The sequence below is a fragment of the Pyxicephalus adspersus genome, chromosome 5 (assembly GCF_032062135.1).
Source record: "Pyxicephalus adspersus chromosome 5, UCB_Pads_2.0, whole genome shotgun sequence".
NCBI classification, from domain to species: Eukaryota; Metazoa; Chordata; class Amphibia; order Anura; family Pyxicephalidae; genus Pyxicephalus; species Pyxicephalus adspersus.
In genome coordinates, this window is record NC_092862.1 from 142,057,081 (window position 1) to 142,082,486 (window position 25,406).

Below are 25,406 nucleotides of genomic sequence, written 5' to 3' on the forward strand. Positions count from 1 at the left end.
GACTTTACCTTTTCTTCAGTAAAGCTATGTTCATATGTTGGATAAGTCTTCAGCAAAAATGTAACACATGTACAGCAATGGCCCAATATTGCTATGACACCATGATGAACGGCTGATTGGGAGCAATTGCTATTTACTCCTTTGGAGTAGAGCAAACCGGGGTGCCGATAGCATGCCCTCCCGGCTCCCATGTCCCTAGAACAGAATGGTGCTGTGTGTACTGCATCCTTCGTTGATCTGCCACTGGAAACAATTACGTTTATCCTCTGACGTTTTTCAGACCGCTGTAAGATGCTTTATATCAAGTTTTACACAGGGTCGGCCTCTTATAAATCAATTTATTCCACAGAGAAGAGAAAACCATGATGATAGAAAGCTGCAGAGACGGTTTGCTTTTGAGATCCTGCAAGTTTATTGACAGTGCAGTTACCCTTTAAATCTGTCACCTTCTGCTATTCAAGAACTGAATCCAACTTGAAATTAAGTAAACGAACGCTAAAGGCTAAATCACAGCCAAAAAAATACCCTCGCCTCGTGCCAAGGCCACACACGGCTAAGCAAATGTATTGCATAAGCTGCTTTTCTATTTAAATTGATTTTTAGACTTTGTTGCAACCTAAGCAACTCACCTAGGAAGCCGATAATAGGCACATTCATTATAAGTCCTCCGCATAATGAACAACGGTGAGCTGACGAGTGTTGGAATGCAAGGAAAGAAAATAATTACAGTAAATACTAATTAGAGGAATCATGGTGGTGAAAATAAATATTACAGGCTACAACTGCATGCCAAGATTTAGAACACAGCAAACTCTGTGAGGTCTGAAAAGAATTCACTTTGTAATCATACAAACAGGGATGTGGCGGCCAAAGACCTGCACAGATGATGCGTCAAAAAAAAAAAAAAAAAAAACAAGCGGTAATGACTTTGCTTCTCTGAAAAGCCAAGTGCCTGATGTATAATAATTAAAGTGTATGTAAAACCTAACAATGAGCTTTTTATATTTGCTCCATTGGGGTCTATTAAAGCAGAACTAAATTGTGTGTATACTCACCTACCCTGTTCTATCGGGGGTGCCCCCATCTTTTTCCTTCTTTTCTTCCTAGTTTATATCTTCAACCATATTGGTAAAACTCCCTGGAAGATGCACAGGAGTTCATTCAGTTAAAGCAGCCACGAGGAAGCCGGGATGTGCTGTGTCTTCCACCAAGCTACACATGCGCAGTTTGTAGGAGCGATCAGGCAAGCAAGTATGTTTTATTACAGAAAGGACATCACCTGTCTTTTAAAGCCCTACCTGATTGCAAAAAAGTGGAACATTAGTTAAACCTTTATTTCCACAGATCTGCGAATCCCAAACTGTCCAGAGGTTTCCTGTCCACTGTCGACCAGTTATCCACCTTCGTTGCGGTGCGAGGAAGCATCAGGTGCCATCATCTTTTTTTCTGGCTTCTGTCTACATCACCTGATCTCACACTGCACAGGCACAAGATCGGGTGATATAGCCTGCTTAAAATGGGGGGAAAAAAGAGTGCCAATCCCACTGCAACTCAGACATGCACAGAAGGAGCAGCCAGGAGTATACATGAGTATCCCAGGAGGCTCTGAGCTCCAATCCTGTCTTTATCGCAGCGGTGGAGCTTAGGGGTGAAGTTTAAACCCCTGTGATACCCCCTACCCCCAGGGTGGAAACCCCCCCTTCCAAAAAAAAGAAGATAATTATTACCTTTTATGTAAAGTAAAAAAAATCCTTGTGATAGGTCCCCTTTAAGTCCGATATGTGCAAAAAAAACATGTTAGCATTTCAATGATCTTGTAACTTCCTGTGCGCTCACTCTTGTGCAGGTTTAATGGTAAACTACAAAACACCACTTCCAAAGAGAAAAGAAGGTGATCTGCAGCCCTAACATATTTATTGTCCTAGGGTGACATGTGGATCCTTGATAGAAACAGTACAGTACAGTGTGCGAGCGTTGTCCACCTAGAGCAGGAAATGTGTTACTGGCATCACAAGGAACACCAGGTGAAAATGTAATATATTATCATTTTTCTTTTGGGTTTGAATACATTTTAAAATGTGCTTAAAACTAAAACTTGTGCCCCTGTGTACAAAGCCAGATCCAAAAATACATGGGTGATGAGTTTGGTCTGGAGGAACCTGCACATCCTGCACGTCCTGCACAGAGTTGATTAGATCAGTGATCCTGGTCTACTGCTCCCACATCTGGACCTAACTTCATAAATGGACATAATATCCCACACACAACCTCCAAAATCTTATGGAAAGCCTTCCAAGAAGAGAGGAGGCTATTATAGATTCATAAAGAGCGCCAAGGTCATGTTAATGGACATGGTTTTGGAAGGGAATGTCCACCAAGGTCAACATTCTGTGATAGTCTGGTGTCCACAGGCTTATGGCCATATATATGGACACCTTTAGAGCACTGGTTCATGAATGATGATGGTCCAGAGTCATGTTAAATGCCATGGTTTTGGAACAGAATCTCCAAGGTCAACAAGTTGTGATGGTCAGGTGTCCACAGGTTTATGGCCAAATACATGGTCACCTTTATAGCATTCATCCATGAATGATATTGGTCCAAACTCATGTTAATGGCTATGGTTTTTGGAATAGAATCTCCACCAAGGTCAACAAGCTGTGATGATCTGGTGTCCACAGGCTTATGGCTATATATATGGGCACGTTTATAGCATTTGTCCATAAATGATGATGGTCCAAAGTCATGTTAATGGCCATGGTTTTTGAATAGAATACCCACCATAGTCATCAAGCTGTGATGGTCAGGTGTCCACAGGCTAATGGCCATGAATATGGACACCTTCATAGCATTCATCCATGAATGATGATTGTCCAGACTCATGTTAATGGCCATGGTTTTAGAATGGTCCAAAATGGTCCAATGAAAGTCAACAAGTTCTGATGGTCAGGTATCACAAATATAGACTTTTATAGCATTTGTTCATGAATGATGATAATATATCCTACAACTTTAGGACACACAGCTTTGCTAGCAAGCTGGTCGTCTAATAGACGTAAAGGAACCAGGAGCTGTTCAGCAGCTTATCTGATCTCCGTCTACATTCCCTTCCATTCTCTTGGAGTTGAGGAAGTCATTTACAGAAAAACATCGGGGATGAAGATGTGAAGACCCACATACATCAAGCTGACAGGTCCTTAACAGAAAGTGACAGATTGCCGGTGCGCCTTTCACAAATCTCATCTAATATCCATAACATCCCAAACATCATTACCGGCACGGAGACAAGAGACGCACTGCTGATGTGTCATGGCAAAAATATGTCCTTACAGATTCCAAAACAACATTGGTAATATAGAAGTTAGAGATTTATGTAAAGGGAATATGTCCTGAATTTTCATTTCAAGTAAAAGTAGTTCTAAAATGAAAAACAAGACCAGGCCAGATGCACAGGCTGTATTAAATTTTTTTTTATATTAAATCTGCAAGTACAGAAAAGATTTTTGACTCTGCCAAAAATACGTACAGTCAAAAAATGTATTTACTTATAACTTCCTGTGCACTGAACAGGAATCTCAAACAATATCATCAGCTTTTCCTGATATCTCCTGTCAGCTAACTACAAAACAATTCCCTTTATATAAAATTAAAACAATGAGCAGATGGGGGTGGAATTGGTGTAACGTGACAACATTCTTTTCCAGAGATACCGTGCTGTAGGGGAATGTTGTCACCCTAGACAAACATTATGGTACTGGCACGATCAGCAGGTGAAACTAGATGAAGGTAAAATATAAGGACCGGTAAGGTGCAACATGTTAATATTTGGTTTTAGGTTTAGATACACATTGAAGTGATCGAAAAAAATGTTTAGACTTTAAATATTATAAAATCTACAACTTACAAAATAATATCTGGTGATTCTGCCATAAAGGTTCACTTTTTTTAGCCACCTCTTGTTATAGAGTACCAATACTCCGTCCTTGTCTCCTAACTGTGTTCCTGCACTGTGATCCCGCTCTACCAATGTCGACCATGCTGAGATTCTCATTACATGGGCATGTCCCACTATTGTCTCCATATGGAAACCCACCCTGAAAAATGCCATGCTGCCATTGCTAGAGTGAATATAGATGAGATGTGGTTGCAAAAAGACTGCAAAAACAAAGCGTTTCATGTTTCCATGACATAAGTATTAGTAGAGTGACACTCTCCCATGGTTTGTTGAGCAGGAAAGACATTGAACAGTCAGCCAATATAGTGGCCTCATCGGTAACAGATGTCCAGAACTTATAAAACCAACTGCACAGAATTGCAAGGTTACCAGATAACATCTATTATTTTCTCAGCTTTTTGCTGGAGTTTTGCATAAAGATTGAAATATCAGGGTGTTACCAAACAAGCCAGCCCAACCTATAAACCTAATTCTCTTCCTCGAGCCGATGTGTCGCTGTAAAACGTTTTACCATGTCAAGTAAAATTGCTCAGTGACAGGTTTACATTTCAGAATGCCGGATGAGATATTTCCAGTTCTGGATGAAAAACGGCTTATGGAGACAAAACAAAGACCTGGATCAGCCAAGAAAAGCTTTTCAAGGATTTAAGGTTCATTAATGAACACTTAACACTTGCTTCAGATAAGATCTCTGTTGTTGTGCTGTTTGCAGGCCATGCGTTCAACAACGTGTTTTGTACATTGCTGAATGGATACAGGGCATGCCTTTCTGCAGGTCACAGGAGGCAACCCTGGGTCCAGATGTTAACACAGATGTAAACCCAACCGGGTGACATGACATAAATAACAAATTATTATTATTATTATTATTATTATTATTAAACAGGATTTATATAGCGCCAACATATTACACAGCGCTGTACATTAAATAGGGATTTATTATTATTATTAAACAGGATTTATATAGCGCCAACATATTACACAGCGCTGTACATTAAATAGGGATTCCAAATGACAGACTAATACAGACAGTGATACAGGAGGAGAGGACCCTGCCCCGAAGAGCTTACAATCTAGTAGCAAATTTCATAATTCTTAGTATAAAATACTTTTCTTTTACAAGATGAAAACACTGTGCAGTCAAAATTTACATAAAGCCAGTGGATTAAGGAATGCCTCTAAAATAGCACAGATTTGTAAGTTCCACCTATCTATCGATATGGGGGTAAGTCCCTGAGGTTAGGACCCACTGGCCCCTGAACAGCATCAGATAGGTTCATTCCCAAGCATTTTGTCTAGTTTGAGTTGAATCCCATTGTGGAAGAGCTCATTGTTTGGTTAGGATGGGTTTGGCATCCACTATTAGTGTAGGGACCCCAAAAGGACATTGGCCTTGATGATGGCTCAAGGGCTTACCTCCATATCAATAGATAGGTGGAACTATCACATCTCTGCAATATTGGCTGTGTTAGGTGTTTATCTGCTGGCTTCATGTAAATATTGAGCACCTATGTATAACTGTAATTGCCTTGCCCTATGAGCTCCTCACGTACTTTATATGGTATATCCAAGAGCTGATGCTTTTCTCCACCTTCATTTGGCCACGTCTTGTCCCCATCCACTCCAGTGTCAACTACACATCATAGTTTTGGACCGAGTTGATGATAGTGACAACGGTATATCATGTGTGCAAAATGTATTGGGCCACCAGATCATATCTCAAGGCACAATTCCAGGCTGCTTTTAAAATCCACCAATGCACCAATGCAGAGAACATTGTATGGGGTAAAATGCTAGTTTGGCTAAATGTATTCCTCCTTGTTGTTGGTCTAGCCCAGTGCAGCTTTCTAAAGTTAGTGGCATTCCTCATGCACCCCCCTCCTAGCAAAAGGAGCATCTAAGTCATGAAGTGCAAGAAGATCTCCCTGCATGGGTACATTTAAAAGTATACCAGAGTTTGCCTATAATGAAAGCTGCAGATTTGCAATGATTGAAAACTAAGTTACATTTACATATTAAAACTAGTACGAGATTTTAGTGATTGGGTTTAAATCCACTGTAAAAGACCCCCAAAAATTCCAAATATGTAATCTGTAAAGAAGATATTAAAAACTCAGCTCTCCCACTGCTCTACTCCAAAAGTTCCTCCTAAAATTTCCAGGCACTGCAGGACCAAAAAAAGGCTCCCAAATATTAGTAGGGACCCACAACCTCTTTACCCAAACCCCTCATCTAATCATTCAGACTTTCTGATTTCTCTGACAATACACAGGAGAATCTGTATGTATATGTTCATCTGTTATTTGTTTGGGCCAGAAGACTTTTAGGAAAATGTTTTGCAGTTGCCTGTGGGGTTCACACCAACAATTATGGAAAAATCAGGGACAGGAAAATGTAAAAAAAAAATTGTATGGAGAACAAATATGCTAAAATTATCCTTGTCAGACTTACAGTATAAATGTGACAAAGAACTTACTGATCAAATGTTTTGCTCTAGTTTGCCCTAATTTCTTGTTTTACAAATGAATTTTGCTAGTCATTCCTCCAACTATTTATTGTGTTATGCTTTAAATTGAAACGTTGAAATGAAATGTTGATTATAGTGAGAAGCAGACAGACTGGTTAAAAAATATACATTGGTCTTGAAAAGCAAAAGTTCTTCTCAAGCTTCCATGTGGAATGTTGGTAAGTGTTTGTGAAGCATTTAAAATACTTCCTAAATGTTTTCCTTAACCTTCCAAATGTAAGTAAATGTGTAACCACACAATCATGATTGAGAAAAGCATTTTCTTTGCAAGCAACAATCACAAGGCTTGTTATATACTATCTGGCCAAACGTTGGAGGACACCTGGCCACCACAGTTTTTTGGACATCCCATGTCCACATCCAAGGCATTAATCTGGAGATGATCTCCTCCTTGGCGCTATAATGCCCCCATTCTTCTAGGTAGGCTTTGCACAAGAGGGTGTTTGTGGGAATTTGTGCCCATTTAGCCTAAATATCATTTGTGGGGTCAGGTACTGATGGTTTGGCATTACAGTTCATTCAAAGGGACCACCTAATTCCTCCACAGACTCATTAAACCATGTCTTTATGGAGATGGGGGGGGGTGAATGCTGGAAAGGAAAGGGTGCTTTACCAAACTCAGTGTTTCCTGACCTTTGTAACATGGGGGAACCCTTATAATAATTTTCAGGTCCGGGAACCCCTGTTATATTTACTATACCCACAGCTCACAGTATATTAGTGTGATGGTCAGTGGGAAGAATTCTTCTTACATTGCTGGCTATTGGGAAGAATGTCACCCTTACAGATAGCCAAAAAAACATTGGTGTCACCCAAATGAAACCTAAGAGGCATAACCTCTGTCCATGGAACCCTGGTTGAAAAACACTGACCTAACTTATCATACCTTTGTAATCATAAGACCTCTAAAATATCTTTGTATGATGTAGATCACAGTATCCTTTCCGTAAACCATGAACTTTTTAATATAAAGGTATGTACACATATTTTTGGCCTTTTAGATAGTTGTGATGGTCAGGAGTCATCTAGAAATCAATAAGAATACTTCTTAAATACCGTATTGCATTTTGAAAGGGTCTGAGCAGCTTCAGATGTTTACTATGATTCTGGGGACAAAAGTTGGCATATCTGGGGCTAAAAACATGTCTTGATAAATGCCATGGGGTTAGGCCTATACCAAGCGCCTGTGTAAACATGGAGAAAGGTAACATTTGGCATTTGGTGAAAATATCTCAAAGTAAGCATGCTCTAGGATTCAGAAAGGACATATGAGCCTTTCCAACAGCCGTACATCTGTCTCCAGTTTGTGAATCATTAAGGGATGAAGAACAATATGGGATTAGGAAAGCTAAAATATAATTGGTGGTTTGTGGGCAGCAATGACATTCACTTATCATTCCTTCTAGTTCTCTTACCTTAGGGAAGCGTATCAGAAGACTGTAAACCAAAACATCTGCTTTTTGGGCTTCTTTTGCTAAGTCTCGGATCCCACTTAGGTCCTGAGTTCCACTTTGTTCTGGAAAATCAAGATGGACCTTTAAGAAAAATAAAAAGTAATACACAATTAAATAAAGTTTACATGATAATGTAAAAGACAAATCCAAGCAGTCAATAGTAAGAATCTAAAAGTTTATTTTAAAACTATGCAAAGGGGTTTATAGGCTTTTGTTGTTTATTTCCCCTCTCATAATCAATGTGATGTATAAAATTTCTGATTGGATGGGTGGGAAGCATCTTAGTTTTCACATACGTCCCATATCCCAGTAGACTTTGGGCTAGTCCCTGCGCAGAACGGGCTTTCCCCGCAATGCTTAGTGAGATCTACCTTTTTTTTTAATAAAGATTTTCAGGAGTAAATATTACCATCATCACCCATGAGAGAAACCCAGAAGAAGATTCCAGAAGTTGGTGGCAACTGCTGGTTCCTGCGCATCGAGAAGTAGGTGAAATCTGGGACAGCGTGAGACAGAGTGGAATCTGATTGCGGAGGGATCGAGGGCTTTGCGAAAGTAAAGGTGTTACAGAATCGTATTTCCTTTTATTAATATTACACAGTATTTATATAGCGCCAACATATTACGCAGCGCTTTACAAAGTCCATAGTAATGTTACTAGCTGTCCCTACCATAGTCATATGTCTTTAATACAGTCTAAGGTCAATTTTTAGGGGAAAGCTAATTAACCTAACTGCATGTTTTTGGAATATGGAAGGAAACTGGAGTACCCAGAGGAAACCCACGCAAACAGGCGAAAAATATGCAAACTCCATGCAGATAGTGTCAGATTCGAACCTGGGACTTAGCGCTGCAAAGGCCAAAGTGCTAACCACTGAGCCACAATGTTGCACAGTTTAATAGCCATTAACTATGTTGACCTGCCACCAACTGAGGCTAGAAAAGAGAACCTACACAACAGGTAAGTGCTGTTGTCTGTTGAGAAGATATTAAAGCAAAGGCAGTTCATGGTCTTAAGAAAGATACAGAAAATACAACACCCCTGACTCTATTAAACATCACTTTTGCTGTAGTGCCCCTTTAGTTGCCTATAAAGCACATTTTTTTGCCTAGTGTTCCAAGGTTCTATCTCGCTCCATAGCCTAAAGACAAACATGAAATTGAATAAGACGAGCCATCTCTTAAATTCCTTGGAAACCATGTGTCAGTTTTGTACGGTTTGCGGTCACAAATAAGTGATTTATGAGTGTTTGCTGGATTTGGAGACAAGACACTTCAGAATGGGTTGCATTATGAAACAGATCTGTGTATGTCACAGAGATGGTGAAGCCAGACACCAGGTCTTCACTTGAACATCTAATGTATTTAACCCTGCAGGATGGGTATTACATTTCACACCACAGAATGACATCTCATGGCGTTCTGCAGAACTGATAAATGTAGATTGTTATTTGCTCTCTAGATAACCCCATTTATAATGGAGATAATCAGACTCTGAAACTCTGCCAACTTTCAGGAAACTTGTGAATGTTTGTCAGTGATGCAAACTTTGAAAAACTTCTCTTTGTGATGATTATCTTTGATTTATAGAGCCATCGCCTTCTGCGACGCCGTACAACATGAGGGATACAAGACAAGGTAATACCAGATAATACAGACATATAAAACATTTCCAGTGACACAAGCATACCATTGTATGGGGAAAAATGTCTTCAAGTTATTCAGTTATTAGTTATTTTGAGAGAAATAAATGTTTCTGTCAGTTTTAGGTCTATCAGATCGGCAGCTCAACAGCCAACTGAAGCAGCACACATGGAAGGCTGACAACGCTGCGGAGAGCAGTGGCTTAGCGCAGCCAACATTTCAACATTTAACAGCGGTAAGGTTGTTTCAGACCTACAGTTGACCACAACAGTCTGTTGCAGGTTCAAACACTCTCCTGACCCCTCCTATTCATATAAATGGAAGCAGTTGGGAACCACTGTCCAGGTGGTTAAAGACAGTTAAGATTGCAGTGCAGTTGCGGTGGATTGTGGCTGCCATTGCTATATGCAATATGTTGTTTCTGGCCACCCTTGAGTGGCAAGCTGTTTCTATTGACTTGAATGCAACTTTACCACAGCTTAAAGCGCCTCTCCCAACTGTTCCTATTTGACTAAATGGGAGTATTTGGGAACCGCTTTGCAGATAGCTGAAGTTGAGTGCAGTTGCGGTGGATTGTAGCTGTAGTTGCTGAATGCAACATGTTGATCCCGGCCACCCTTAAACAGCAAGCTGCTTCCATTGTACTTGAGTGCAAACGCCTTTACCACAGCTCACAACAGTTAGAAATTGTGTTTGCTGCTGGACAACTGAGAAAGATCCATCAACTTTCTCAAAACTTAGCAAAACGCAGCCTGAACCTCAATCGCACTCAAACACATGATACTGAGGTTGTGTGCGGTTGAAGCTACAGTTGATACAACGGCAGGGTAATCTGCACAGTGATAAAGAGGGACAGCTGGGAGCAACTAACAGCAGCAGTTTGCAAAATATTTTCTTACAAAAAAACTGTACAAGAACTATGCAAGAATTTGGGGCTGCAAACATTATACCTAGTGTGTTTGAGATTTCACCATGAGACAACCAGACAGGAAATGAGAGAATATGTTGTGAATGAGTTGTCACTGGGACATGAAGCATCCAAAAAATATAAAACGAAAAACATTCACATGCAGGTGGAAGGAACTGAATCCCAAAGTAGACTGATATCACAGTCAAGATACAAACCATAAAGAAGAGAACAAAGAATCAAGAAAAAAAAAAAAAACAGGAGCACGGTTGAGTGTTGAGAGACCATGAGGAGTTTAATCCATCATAAAATGTCAAAAGGAAAAGTTAAAATGTTCAGGGGGTTCTAAGCCCCCTTAATAGGGACTTAAAAGCTCTCAGTAATCAGATGGTGCGCATTCTGCTTTGAATATTGAGATCTTATGTTTATAATTCACGACCAGTATAACAGCGAGACCATCCAGATGCTCTTCAGCAATTTTAAGCCCCAATGAAAGATTCCAACTCCTAAAACGTGTAGTATTTGATGTTTTATAATTAAATTACCTTTACATGGTATTTTCAACATATGGTCTGGCACTCCTGTTTTTTTCTGTATCATTTGCAATAAAAACATAGGAGAGGTTATACTCCTTCTAAACACAGAGAAAATATGTTTGTGTGTCTGGTATGGGGTTTTAATGCACACTCGCTCATTAATGATATGGAAAATTCCAAACTCTTTAGTAGTTAAAGAAAACGAAAACTGAACTTCGTAGGATTCAGATTCCTAAATTTTTTATGATGGTAAAAAAGCTTAAATCAATACTGTCAGCTACCTTAAATATCTAACTGGCAGGTCCCATAAATAAAAGATCTATTATGTTCATTTCTCTGATGGCCCATGCCTCATTTAGGCCCTGCAGCTTCCATCAGATCTTTCAGCATTTAATACTTCTGGAAGTATTGAATGCCTGTGGTCTCCTTGCACGCTGTGGTTCTTTCCTCCAACCCTACCTTACAAAAAGCCTCAGCAGTAACCAGAGAGGATGCAACCACTGCTTTCTGCAGGAGAAGGAACGCTGGGCCAGGCACTCCATGACATTTCCAGGCCAGAAATTGGCAATGGCTCTGGAGCACCCGGCCTTTAATATTAGAAAGGCACCTTCCCTTTAAGGCCAGGGGAAGTTGCAGCCTGAGGCCAGGTGGCTCAGGTGAAGAGATTGTGTGTAGCCTGTGTACAGGGGGAGCCCAGGAGGTTGAGGTCTGTGGGACCGTCAGGGAAAGATAGGAGGCTAAAACTTGAGGTTTTGTTGTCATGCTGTGGATGACTTTGATCCCCTGCAAAACTCTGGATTTTTTCTTATTTTTGTTGCTGTTTTGATCAATAAAAATGGGAAGAGTGTCCTGAAATTGAAATGAAGCCTGAAGTACAATGCACTGCATAAAGTGCATTGAGTGCATTTGATGTTAATCCCCATACAGTGTTGTATAAAATTCTTGACTTTTTTTTCACTACAGATTCAAAACCCAAGCAACACCAAAGAGTTTGAGTTTTTCTCAAACTCTATGTAACTTGTAAACTATGTAAACACTGCTATTTCAACTATTCATGGACATTGTTGCACACAGTCACCTACTGGCTCCCTAAGGACTCAGCAATCAGGAAGTTCCAGGCTCTGCTCTCCCTTGCCATGCAGCTTTGCTGCTATCATTGGAAAAATGGCTTCACTACACAGTTATACGGTTAGGTTAAAAAAAGGCAAATAAGTTCAACCAAAGGGAAAAAAAATTGAATATGCCAAATACTAGTCAAACCATCAATCAAAAGGAAGGCAATAAAACCCTTAAATATAATGTAGAGGATAGGTGGAACTGAAGGCATGGATACAAAGATTTTGCAGTTTGCCATATTCAAATGTACAAGGCAGGAGTTGGTCTATGTGTCTACCTGATTGTTCTCCTAGGCACAAGGTCTCAGTCTTTATAATGACCCCTGCAAGAAAGTTTGAGCATTGCTGTCATTGCCATTCCCAGTCCTTTGTTGCCAGGATGACCCCACCAGCTGGCAAACTAAACCCCAAAGCCCAGCCTAGTTTCCAAAAAGACATAGGTCAGGGTATGACATAGGTCAGGGTAGACTGAGCCATAGCACATCATCAAAGGTATCCAAGTTAAGGCCAACAACTACAGAAACCAGAAGACAAGCTGATCTTAACCAAAATAACTTTCGAGATGAAAAAAAATGAGGATATGAAGGAGAAGTAATAATAGGTACATGGACCAATGGGACCTTTTTTTTAGAGAATGTAATTGAGTGCTTAAATAAATTACATGCCTGGAAGCAGTATTGCAGATCACCTTTGTAGCTTTTGCATCTTTCTACAAGAAAGGAGATTCTACAAGACCTGAGGTAGTGAGCCAGCGGCGGAGTGGCGGACGTTAGAGCCTGGTTCAGTCCTTAAGATGGATAGTTAAAGCATTCATTGTCTTTTTAATTCTATTGAGACAAAGCACAATCAAAATAAATGATTGTTTTTGGGTGAACCTTTCTACATTTTTCTTCTCTGAGGTAGAAGATACGGGTCATATCACAGCACAATGACTGAGCTAAAATGATTTATCAAATTCTTTGTAGACTTAGCGCCTGTCAATTAGGGAAACTCCCGCATACATTGGAATAAAATGATCCCTGAGGGGTCCAATTAAAGTGAACGCCCCAGACACATGTCGAATTAATATTTCTGTCTAGAATGGTGTACTGAGACAAGCTTCTACAGGTACAATGAAGGAGCTACAAGTGCAGTGTGAGCCATGATTGACAGGTGTAGCTTCACCTTTCCCATCAATGGTACCAGTCTGCATGACTTTACCGCTTTCCTGGAGGGGAATGCCAAAATGCAGAGCCAGCAGTTCAAAAGCTTGATCTAATTTTTTTATAAGCATGTTAAGCATCTGAAAGCTAATTAACACTGCAAACAGACTATATTTTTTCTATAAGGCTTAATTAAAAATTTTGTTATAAAATTGTGTTATCTTCCATGCACAGGTCCTAGTAGAGGAAGCAAGTTGACAGTGGTGGATGGAGCTTGCAGAGGTTCTTTAAGAAAGATGCAATGGTACAGAAGGGCAGGGCACAAATAAGATTGGGCCTTTCCGGTGTCTATTTTGCCTACTCCTCTGGAAATCCATGAAATGCATCATAGAAAAAATATGTGTATTGGTAGTGAAAAAGAACATTTTGCTTGGATAATCAAAAAGGAGAAAAAAAGGTAGTTGTGTGCTTACTGTTAAATCCCATTTGTAGAGTCCAATAAGAGTTTCATATTGATGAATGGTGGGTTATGTTGGTGTTTACAGGAGAACTGGACACAAAATTAGACAAAAATGAAACACCTCCATAGGACTATAACATCTCCGACCAGCCAAAGCACATTCGGGGAGCACTGGGACAGCCATTTTGCATTACTTATTTATACTTATTGACTTGAAGAGCTACTTCATTCTTGGATTGGAGTGCCAAGTCTCTGGGAGTCTAGAGACCCTGTGACCACCTGGCCTGCCCCATTAAGATAATCACCAGCTGCAACCTGTGAATCCTCTAAAAATCCCTCTGCATGCATCACAGGACTGATACATGGGAAGCATTCTGTGATATTCATTATCTACTTACTTACCTATCTCCTGAAGAAGCAGACTTTCTCTGAAACGCGTTGGAGAACCTTTCTGATATGGCAAAAAGGACATTTGATATGAGGGATACATATTCCCATTTTTTGTCTTATGTAAGAGTTTTTTATGTATTTCTTTATAATTTATATCGTCTGGTTTTCTAACACTTGTAATCCTGCCAACATCCCCAACACACATTAGAGAATACAAAAGCAAAAAGATACGGGACTTTAACAGCAGTGAATCTCATAAAAATTATCATAAATCTTTAATTTCCTTCATTAAAAAGCAACAATTAAAATACGCATGCCTCTTCCCCTATACCAAGTTTCAGGAAGAGTCTAGTTGACATTCTAACATACATGGGCTAGATACATTGTACACATTACATATGTTGAGATCATCCGACGCGTTTCGCAGACTATGCCCGCTTCCTCAGGGATGTAGTTGGTACAGCTAGTAGATGTATCAGCACAAAGGTTGTTACAATCACCAGTATGCTTATCGCCTTGGTATAAAGGCAGCCAAAAGGCAGGATTAAAACCATAACATACAGAGATGGTGTTGTCCAATATGTGTTCTCTACAGTATTATTCAGTACTTCTCCAAATATTATTGGTAATGCTCACTCCATTATGGAGTGTTAATCAGCAATCATCTTCAAAAACTAGATTCATTTAAATAATTTCATTTATGAACAGGCTTGCAATTGGATTATAAAGCTGTACAGATTTTATGCTACTAGTTACCTTGACTGATTGAGTTGCCATGAGAAATCCATCTTCCTATACCCACGCATAGGGTTTTTATTTGTTTTGCATAATTTAAGTATAGGTAATATGGCAATCCCCCCTTTTTGGGGGGAGGACTTCTTTCATTACCAATATATGATCTTATGATCTCCAATGACTATCCATATTTAGTTGTATCAAGCAGTAGAATACACCAAAATGGAAAAACCCAACACAAGAGGAGAGACATCTATGCCACTTAATGCCACTCCAAGAAAGGGATTTTAATAGATGTACAAAATTCCTTTTTTCTTCATCATACATTGAGGGACCCAGCAGTTTTTTTTATTCATAAACTGCTGGATATTCCTAAGTGGTTTAGAAACAAAGAGGTCAGGCAACCCAAAGAACAAAAAGTAAACTAGACCTCAATGCAGCCAAACCAAGAACTCACAAAGCCCATGAGGAGTCATCAAGCTTTTAAAACTTGGTAAAAGTGAATCAGAGCCCTGAGGACACTCAACAATACTGGACAGGATAGGGGTGAGACTTTAGTTTTGGATTAGTGTCTAATGCTCCTGTATAACTCATAGTTTATGAATGTGAAACACAATGGTCCTGATTCATCCAAGACTGGAGAAAATAGATTGGGAGAATCCAAGTGACCCAACAAACCTGAAATGGGTTTCTTAAAAATAATTTGCATTTAGTTGGCAAATGTCTGCAATTCTGGATCAGTTCCATTCCAAGAACACCCAGGTTCTCCCATGATTGTCTATCCTTTCCTGTCTTGGAGAGCTTTACTAAATCAGGCCCATTGTTCCTCAATGAAAGGCAAATCATGTTTAGCTACACATACAAATAAATACATACTACAGTACATTATTATATATTATACATAATCAAGCACGATTAAGAAGTTTTTATCATTTTTTTTAATACGCCAAACAGCTGTCAGCTTTTTCCCACATATGAGGGTAAATGACTTCCAGACCCGAGCATGACAGGTCTGGAGGTCATTAGGAGGCAATCCTTCAAATAAACAATGGGGAGTTTTGGCACTGCGTGAACATCTTTTAATCATAGCGAAGTCATTTAGCTCATTGAAGTAACTGTACATCTTCATATTCTGTGTCTGTTAACTTTCTTTTCACACACTACACAGGTAATCCTGTAAGTAAGTAAGATTAAATACCATGCAAGAATATATTTAATTTAGTTGCATTGTCAAACAAAGTACAGCAGAGCAGTCAACTCTTTACTATATAGTGTGTCTCCCAATGGTGGATCCTTTCCTGTCATACAGGGACGTGCAGTGACGTACAGTACAGCAGGAGGAACCATAGCATTAGGGCATTACACGCCATCAGTATTGGACAGCAGTAATGCCCAGAATGCCTAAAGAAAACATAAATGTATCTTTCAACTTGTGCAAAGACCTGTAAACCCTGTTCTGTGTTGTATTACTATGAGCCCAGGTCATCATTATGACTCCAGGAGGCAAATTGCAGCCTTGGATCATAGTAAGTTGGTTAAATAATGTTGGTTTTCATTCAATTTTAAAAGTTAAGTGAATCCAGTGGCAGAAAAGGGCAGCTCAGATTATAAGTGTATGCTAAAGCATTTCTTTTATTCTACCATATCCTGGGTATCTAATTTATTTTTAAATTCTTAATAAACTAAACCTTTGGATGAGCAGATTCAAAGTTGCATAACTATCTCCTGTTTAAAAAACGACAGGTGACCCTGATTGTACATTTCGTCCTAAAATGCACTTATGTACCTCCAGGGAAAAACAAATGTGAGTAACATTGGAACATCAGTACTGGAACATATACTGTATCATGAGAATTTGTCTATAGCTCAATGGCCCCCATATAAAGTTTCCCAGTAGGTGTTTCGATCACCAGAGGCTGCAAGTACACCGAATAGAGTAAAAGGATAAGATGAGACAATGATGGCATGGCAGTCTCTCAGCATATCTTATTACACAATAACAGAAAGAAAGGAGCGCCATGAACAGATACAAGAAATACACATGTCGTGGCTTTACTGGACTAACAGGGACAAGAAGGAGTCTTCAAATGAAACTCTAAATTCAGAGCTAAAAATCTACATCTATTATCAATTCCAATGGGAAGAAAAAAGTAAAACTGAAGGTCCCACCCAAAACTGGGCAAACTTTTTCTGGCTGTTGACCTAAACCCCCCCCCCCCCCCCCCAACTTTATCTGCTCCCCATCTACAAATATTGATTCTACATGCAAAAAGATGCATCAATATTTACGCATCTTTATACATATGCAATTTGAATATAATAAAATATTTCAATGATAAAATTTATTGTACTTACAGACACAACAACAGATGGGTAAGAAGGACAAATTCCGGAACTCTGAAGTAAGCTCGTCAGTTTCTGGGTTTCCTCAAAATCAGATTCTTTCACCTGAAAAACAAAGTAAGCCCATAAGTAGAAAGTGATAAAAAAAGAAGATTATAGAGTAAAAGGCAAATATGATAACTACTATCAAAATAGAAACTATGTTCCACTTTACTATGTTCCACTTTAAAAATTAGGCATCAAAGCCAGACTTTACTGTATAAGGGCAGGTGATGTCTCTTCTGCAATAGATAATCTTACCTGCCTGATTGCTCCCCTTAACTGTCCTGGTTGCCAGAATACCTGGCACATCCTGGCTTCTCCTGCAGCTGTTGGGACCAAATGAGCTTTTACGTCATTGCGGGCCAGTCAATCAAGATGGCTGAAGATCACAATGAGGAAGGAAAGAAGGAGGAAGATGGCAGTGCCCGTGATAGAACTGGGACAGATGAGTATATATTTGGTTTAGTTTTGCTTGTGTAGTAGGTACCTAGACTTAGTTTCCTATACGCAAAGAAGCTTCTAAAATCCTGCTAATATGGTGGAAAACAGGCCTCCTCAGGCTATGACCTTGTCCCATTACTATGATGGACTGTCTTAACCAAGAGGATGTAAAAGGCGATAAGGGTCTAACTGAAAAAATGCCCAACTCTAACTGCGGGCGTAAAAAAAAAAAAACAAGCAACAAAAAAACCCTAAAACACCTAAATGCCATTTTATCTAAAACCTTGGTCATGTGACCTCCAAGTGGCCCCTCCCTTCCTTGTTTACAACACACAGGGTCCTTCCTTGAGTGTTCATATCACTGTCTGCATGACATGGGCGCTTCCTATTGAGTGTCTAGTGGTGGGGCCTCCATAGGATCTACAAGAAAGAACTGCAATGGGGGTGTCAGTGCAATGGGACCAGGTGACACAGGTGCATCTGCATAGCTAAATTAGTGGTCCTTATGGATCTGGATAGCTAATTTAGATATGTATATCTTAAAAGCAAAAAATGAGCCAGCATGTTTCTTTTTTTTATTTAAAGATGGGTTTTAAAAGTATCTGGGCAGGTTACAGGCTCATGATAATTCACCTCTTTTGATAGCTTTACCTAACTTCCTCAAGTCGGATGTGAAACTTTCAGAATTGATATTATCTACAGTACAGATACAATTAACAGACACAAAACTACATCATAAATAGGTGTTCATGCATTCACTATTATTTTGATGGACTTGTTTATTGCATATAAAAGCACAAACAATCTACATGTTTTATACACCCAACTGCAACCGACCGGCAAATGAGAACTTACCATATGAAAAGAATTGGGATTTCTGCTTTAAATGTATTTGGAGTAACTATAGATGTTTCACTGTGGGAAAGCTGACAAGTGTCATTTGACCCAAACACCTTTCTTGCCTTTTCTCCCTGACAGAGAAAGGTCAGCCAGGTCATAAAAAGACAAGTTGAAAAATCAAGCACACTTCAGTCTGTCAAAAGAATTCATGATGTCCCCTTAAGGTAGACCTAAAGGCTCCAATCCTTGACCAAGCATCACATCATAAGTCACATCATGGAGGGAGTCCGACTGTGTTTCACTTTCATTACAATACCCAGTACAACCCAATGAGATGATAATGGCGGTACAAGAACAATACTATGATCAGTATAAAGGCTATAGATGATGCTTAAATTACAACACAGAGATAGCTAAAATGATAAAATGATTGGTTATTTCAACTTACATTGATACAAACAAAGTTATAGCATTGTCCTAGTAAAATGCCCTGGAGCTCATGAGCTGTTTTGCACATGGATGATGAAATTGCCTTCACATTCTGCAATAAAACAAAACAACACAAAAACATTAGTGAACTCCAAATTTACAAAATACATCAAACATTGCAATTTTTTTTTTCTATTGGAGGAACAAATAATGCTGTACCATCAGTAATGAAGGTACATTACAGGTACATTAAAGATTAAGTATAAGCAAACTGGTAATACAGAGCTAAATAGGAGACAAGATTTCAAATCATTTGTGTAGTGTAGTGTTGTTCTCCCATGCATTGGTGATCACTGCAGCACTTCCTCTGTGGTCAATACTAAAGGGCTGTCATGGCTTGGTGGTCATTGGAAAGAACAACAGGTCACATTAGGATTAGTGGAAAGGATGCACTTTACATGGGTGGTTATTAGGAAGTTGGTCCTCTTATAGACACCTGAAAAAAATGGTGCAGGGGGTTATGTAAATGAAAGATGAAAAGTAAGGTACCACTGGTCCCAGGCTGTTGACCTGGCAGTTTTGTTGCCAGAACTGACAAACAGAACAGACAAGAGCAAAAACCTTAGGAAACACTGGAGGAAACCCTGACCGAGAAAATGTAATTGACACTATGGGCATGATTTATTAAAGCTCTCCAAGACTGGAGAGGAAATACTTTCATCAGTGAAGCTGGCTGATCCAGCAACCCTGGAATGGCTTTCCTAAAATTCATTTGCTATTTGTTGGCATATGTTTTCAATCCTGGGCCAGATATATTGCAGGTTTGCTGGATCACCCAGCTTCACTGATGAAAGAGTATCCCCTCCAGCCTTGGAGAGCTTTAATAGATCAGGCCCTATGGCACACCAAGATAAATCTAAATGTCTTCTCCGGTGAGGTATGCAGCTCAATACTCTAAGGCTGCATACACACGTTCAATAATTGTGGTTGGAAAAGACCTTTCATGATACTTTACAATGACAAAAGACTGCACGATGCATGAACCAGCGCTGAACTTACAGCACTGTTCTGCTCTATGAAGAGGGGTTCTTTCGTCATCCGTGGATCCGACAGGATGGTCGTCTGAACAATGAGCGCTGTACACACGCCAAATTCTTGTCTGATATCAGCCATGTGGCGATTTTCAGACTAGAATCATCTGATGCGTGTACGTAGCCTAAAAGTGCAGGGAGTTATAAGGAGTTAGCAAATTATGGGTGCGGAAAAGTTGCTGTTAGGAGGTTAGGTACAGAGGAGGGAGTTTGGTGGGGTTAGGTGTGAAAAGGGGTTATACGAGCTAAGGAGCTTAGGTGTAAAACAAGGAAAATAGGAGTTAGGGAGCTCAGATGTAAAGGAGGTGCCTGATTGGCCTCAATTGTTCATCTAGAATTGTGATGGGCGATTGGCAGACATTCGTCAAATGCCTCCAGCTGCCCCTGTGATTCCTTCATGGGACCAGACACCGCTTATAACTTTTGCAAATTTGCAAGTTTGTAAATTACTTATAATGGGGGAAGGTGGAATTGTTGGCTTCTACGGTGAGGTATGCAGCAAAATACTCTAAAAGTGCAGGGAGTTATAAGGAGTTTGCAAGTAATTAGTATAGAGATAAAATGTTGGTAGTAGATTAGGATAAGAGGAGAGAGTTATAGTAGTTGGGTGGGTTTTGGTGTGAAAAGGGGTTTTAGGAGCTAGGGAGTTTAGGTGTAAAAGAAGAATATTAGGAGTTGGGGAACTTAGATATGAAGAAGGGGTTATAATATTTGCTTTGGCAGATAAGGCAAATCATGCATGGGTATTTCAGTTGTTAATTTAGCTGTTTTTTATCAAGTTGTAGGGTTTGTCATGGCAGTTCCTTGGTAACTCACTGGTATTTCCTATGTATTTTAAGTGGCTGATAACCTGTCTGCTTACTGATTGGCCTCAGTTGCCCATCTAGCATTGTAATGGGCAATTGGTGGGCATTAGTCAAATGCCTCCAACCATCTCATAGGATGAAATACTGCTTGTACCTCTTCACATTCTTAAAGAACAGGTTGGACAGAGGACACAAAATAATTTATTGGCATCAGTTGCTGGAATGTAAATGTACTTATATCCCATTGTAAGTAAAAGTATTAACATATACAGTTGCCATTTTACTAATCCCCTGCTTTTCCTCAAGAAGGATGTTCAAGGTTAAGAAAATAAAGTCAACTGAGGACCCCAAGCACACAAATCAAGTAATTTATCAACTCTAGCACTGACAGGGTCTTCAGAAGCTCACATCCTGCTGGAGACTTCACATTTAATATACTGCTGATGATCAAAGAGGCTGTCAGGAGGTCCAGCAAAAAGATTTACTGCACGGCAGGACTGGTCCACTCTCTGCACACGTATCCTGCGTCCACTGAGAATTGTCCAGTCGCCAGAATATTAACCAAAGTCACATGGAAATGGGCAAAAATGTTTTCAACACATAACACAACACTTTATTCATTCAACAAGGCTTTCATTAACGAGGAAAATCATCAGTAACCTTGTAAAAGATGAAGAATGGCTCCCTTACATTTGCAGGCAGTGATCTTCCTTGCATTATGGTTAACTGGGAAGGATCCACTGACATTAGTGGTCAATAAAGTAACATTTTCATACAAAAGTGGTCAGCATAATAACCCCTTTGCATTGGTGACTAGTATAGCACTCCCTTACTTTGAAGTCAGTGGAATCGGGTCGCCCTACATTGGTGGTCAATTGAAATATTGCAAGGTTAAATTGGGGTCACTGGTAAGGATGCACCTTAGGGTGATGGTGACTGAAACGTATAGATGCCGAACTAATGGTGCAGGGGGTTACTTACCTAGGAGAGGAGAAGTAAGGTTCAATCAATCCTAGGATGTTCGGTCAGCAAAGTTTTGTTGGTGCCAGAATTATGTAAGAACTTCTCAGACAAAATATCAACTGGCCACAGCTCAAAAATAACCCTTAGTAACCTTTGGAGGACCCCATGGTTCCATGGAACCCTAAATGAGAAAATGTAATTGACACTATGGAATAACAAGGTAAATCTAAAGGTCTTCTCTGGTGAACCATGTAGCTAAATACCCTAAAAGTGCAGGGGGTTATAAGGAGTTTTGCAAGTTATGGGTGCAGAGATATATCTGCTGTTAGTAGGTTAGGTACAAAGAAGAAAGTTGAAGTGGTTGGGTGGTTTAGGTGTGAAATGGGGAACTTAGATGTGAAGGAGGGGTTTTTAAGTATAGGTATTTCAGTAGTTTATTCAGCCGTTTGCATAAAGTTCAGCATTTTTCACCAAGTTTTAGGGTCTGATCAGGCTGTTCCTTGGGGGCCCACTGGCAGTTCCCATACATTTTTCAAGTGGCTGGGGTAGAGGCGCGAGTTTGATTTTACAGTAAACCAAGGTTAAAAAAGACACAATCCCATCAACTTTATTATTTACACTCACATACACCTATTAATTTCAATCAATCTAAAGAGAAGACAGAAAAAAAAACAAAATGTTTACAGCTCCTATTATAAAAAATCCTTTCTAAAGGATAAACCTCCTTTCTTTCAGGTGCAAGGGGCAGTTAGATGTGAAGAATGGGTTACATATTTAAAGGGTGATATGTAGAAGGGTTTAAGGCTGGTTTTGTGGTAGAGAAAAGAATTAAAAGAATTGAGGTGGGGGGTTAGAGGAAGGTGATGAGATTTGGATGCACAGGGCACCAAGCCCTGAACCATTGGCCATTCTTGGGTGAATCACATTTGCACAAAGGCTATGTTGAAATCAAAAACTTTACCTGGATTTGCAGTGCCCATTATGCTGAACACCATAGCAGATATTTACACTTCTGCTGCTTTTTTCCTACATCCTGTAAAATATTTGCTTTGCCACACTGTATATTGTTGTTCTGTTACCCGCAATATTTGCAATATTCCAGGACTCGTACCATCTCTGTAAGTGCCAAGGTTATGTCCCTGGAAACTGTCCATCCTTTGCCTCCACCTTATTACACACCTCACTGGAAAGCTCAGTTTTTGGCTCCATTGTCAGTAGACGATTCTCTCCCACTAATGACTGTCACATCTGTTCATAAAAGAGTATTTCATGGCAACTGTTGCATGAACTTTCCTTTCACAGACGCAGCTTATTACATGCCTGCAGATTAGAAGGGTCACTCGGTTTAAAGTGCACATTTAGAAATCAGATTTACTTAGAATTTCAGAAACAAATCACAATGATTAGTTGATTGTATTCAGCGGGAAAGGCAGCCCCTCTCTGGAAAGCCCCCAAAACAATAAAGTACGGTTGATTTTGGTATTTAACTAAAGAAAAAGAATAATAACACTGCGAGCCTATTCACATTTCAGGAAACAGACTGGCTTGTCTCTGAATTTATGTTTATGCAAGATAAACTATTATTTGAACATATTTTCTTCCTAACACGGCAAATGGATCACATCTGGATGTCGTTCTCTAAAAAAGGTACGCTCCAGTTGAAGTCTATGACTGCTAATGCTATCCAGGAAAGAAAAGCCACTGTGCTAAAATCAGGGAAGTCCACACACTTTCCATGATTCACAGTTCTCTGTAATTCACAGTAACCTTAGGGGATCATTATAAAATGGGTGAGAGGGTCCTTTGCTGTTACCATTTCCTTCTTCATCTGTACGATGTATCACCAATTAAATGCAAAGTTGCAAGTCAGATATAAATGAAATTGGTGGCTAAGAAACCTCTTTTATCAAATGTAAATGCCAGGCAAGGAGCATATAATGGGTGTGATTGGGAAAACTTCATTTGCATTATAAATGAGTAAGGGCTCGCATGTCGAGTTTTTATTTTTTTTTTACATTTTTTACATTATAGAAAACTTGAGAAAAATTTGGAACAAATGTTATATATTAAAATTTCCAGGCTCCAGGTGCTAAGGAAAAAGCAGCTCTGGCTGCAATATTCACCTTTAACCAAGAGTTGGTACAAAGCTCCTCCCCTGCAGTACCTTGGTATGGACACAAGATATCCTGACATTGGGATTTATTGATGCTCTAGTGTGAAAGCCTGGCATTATGGTCCAGTCCAGTCAAAGCCCAGCACCACTTTCTGCTTTAGTAGGAATTGTCCAGAGGAAGGAGAATGAGGATAAAGAGGACCTGGGCATCACGGGAGCAAAGAGAAGCCAAACAACAAAAACAGCATAAATTACTGGAAGGGGGAAGTGGGGGGTTATAAAAGATGTAAATACACCAATGACCATACCATTGAACTGTCAGCCTTCAAACACTATGAGTCTGATTTATTAAAGCTTTCCAAGACTAGAAAAAGTAAATTTTTATATAAGAACCTGAGTGATCCAGAAAACCTGAATTAATCTGGTTCCAAACTGAACCATTTGCCAAATCTTAGCAATTGATTTTTTAAGAAATCAATTTCCGGTTTGCTGGATAAACCAGGTACTTACATGTTGGTCTATCTTCCCCATTTAACCAAGTCAAATCTCCATAAGCAACTCTCAAATCGAACTATTTAGAAATGCACATATTTAAAATCTTACCAAAAAAAACACAAAAAAATAAAACACATAAACATTCATGGTAATTCCACAAAGACTGAAACAAGAATCTGTTCCTAAAGACATTTTCGGTAGCTAAAATTGGACTAAAGGTTCTGCATCAATTTAAAAACCTTATTGCTCCTTACCCTACTGATCTGTGTTGCACACTAATACATATTATTTAATAAATCTCAAGGGCATAAAATGCATTATTGTACACAGAAATGCTAAAGATTTCTAGGATAAGTGTAAATTTGCTAGAAAGATTACTTTACTACTGTTAAGTATTATAATTGTTATTTGGCGCTTTTCCTACTATTCTGTTCACTGACCTCCTTGCTGGTAAGGAAGCTGTACCTAAGGACTTATAGTGCAAGAATCTCTATGCTACTTCTTTTATTATGAAGACCTGTGTTTTTTCAATTTCTGTAGCTTCTTTACTGGTCATTATGATGGGACCCCCAGGAGGGAAAGTCCTGCTCATTTAAAAAGATGGCTTCCAACATACCTACCATACATGTGCATACTTGTGCATTACAAGGCATGATAAGTCAGTAATAGTGAACTTACAGGGAACCCTTGTGACAGCTTCCATGGCACAAGTCCTCCTTTAAAGTAAAAGAAGAGGAAATGGAGTACCCACATTCATCACAGAAGTCAAATACTATGTAATGATGGATTTTTCAGAATACAGAAATCAAAGGGCCATCACACAGATAAGACATCCAATAAGGTTGCTGTTTTTTTCTAACACTCATTGCAAGTCATTTATGTCATTTTCAATCTCTATGTGCATTTTCAGAAAATCTGCATGATTGTAACCAAATTACATCTCCAACAAAATCAGTTTATAGAAGTGACTACTTTTGG

At 39.4% G+C, this 25,406-nt stretch overlaps 1 protein-coding gene across 2 annotated transcripts in view; it reads right to left on the bottom strand.

The window, feature by feature from the left end:
* Window positions 1-25,406, bottom strand: part of CRPPA (CDP-L-ribitol pyrophosphorylase A) — a 109,407-nt gene that overhangs the window by 31,685 nt on the left and 52,316 nt on the right. For both annotated transcript variants that reach the window (XM_072412957.1, XM_072412959.1), the window contains exons 7-9: window positions 18,980-19,072; window positions 17,221-17,313; window positions 7,898-8,017 (exon numbers count right to left, since the gene is read on the bottom strand). In XM_072412957.1, the coding sequence (XP_072269058.1) occupies window positions 7,898-8,017; window positions 17,221-17,313; window positions 18,980-19,072 (306 nt within the window). The remainder of the gene's footprint in view (window positions 1-7,897; window positions 8,018-17,220; window positions 17,314-18,979; window positions 19,073-25,406) is intronic.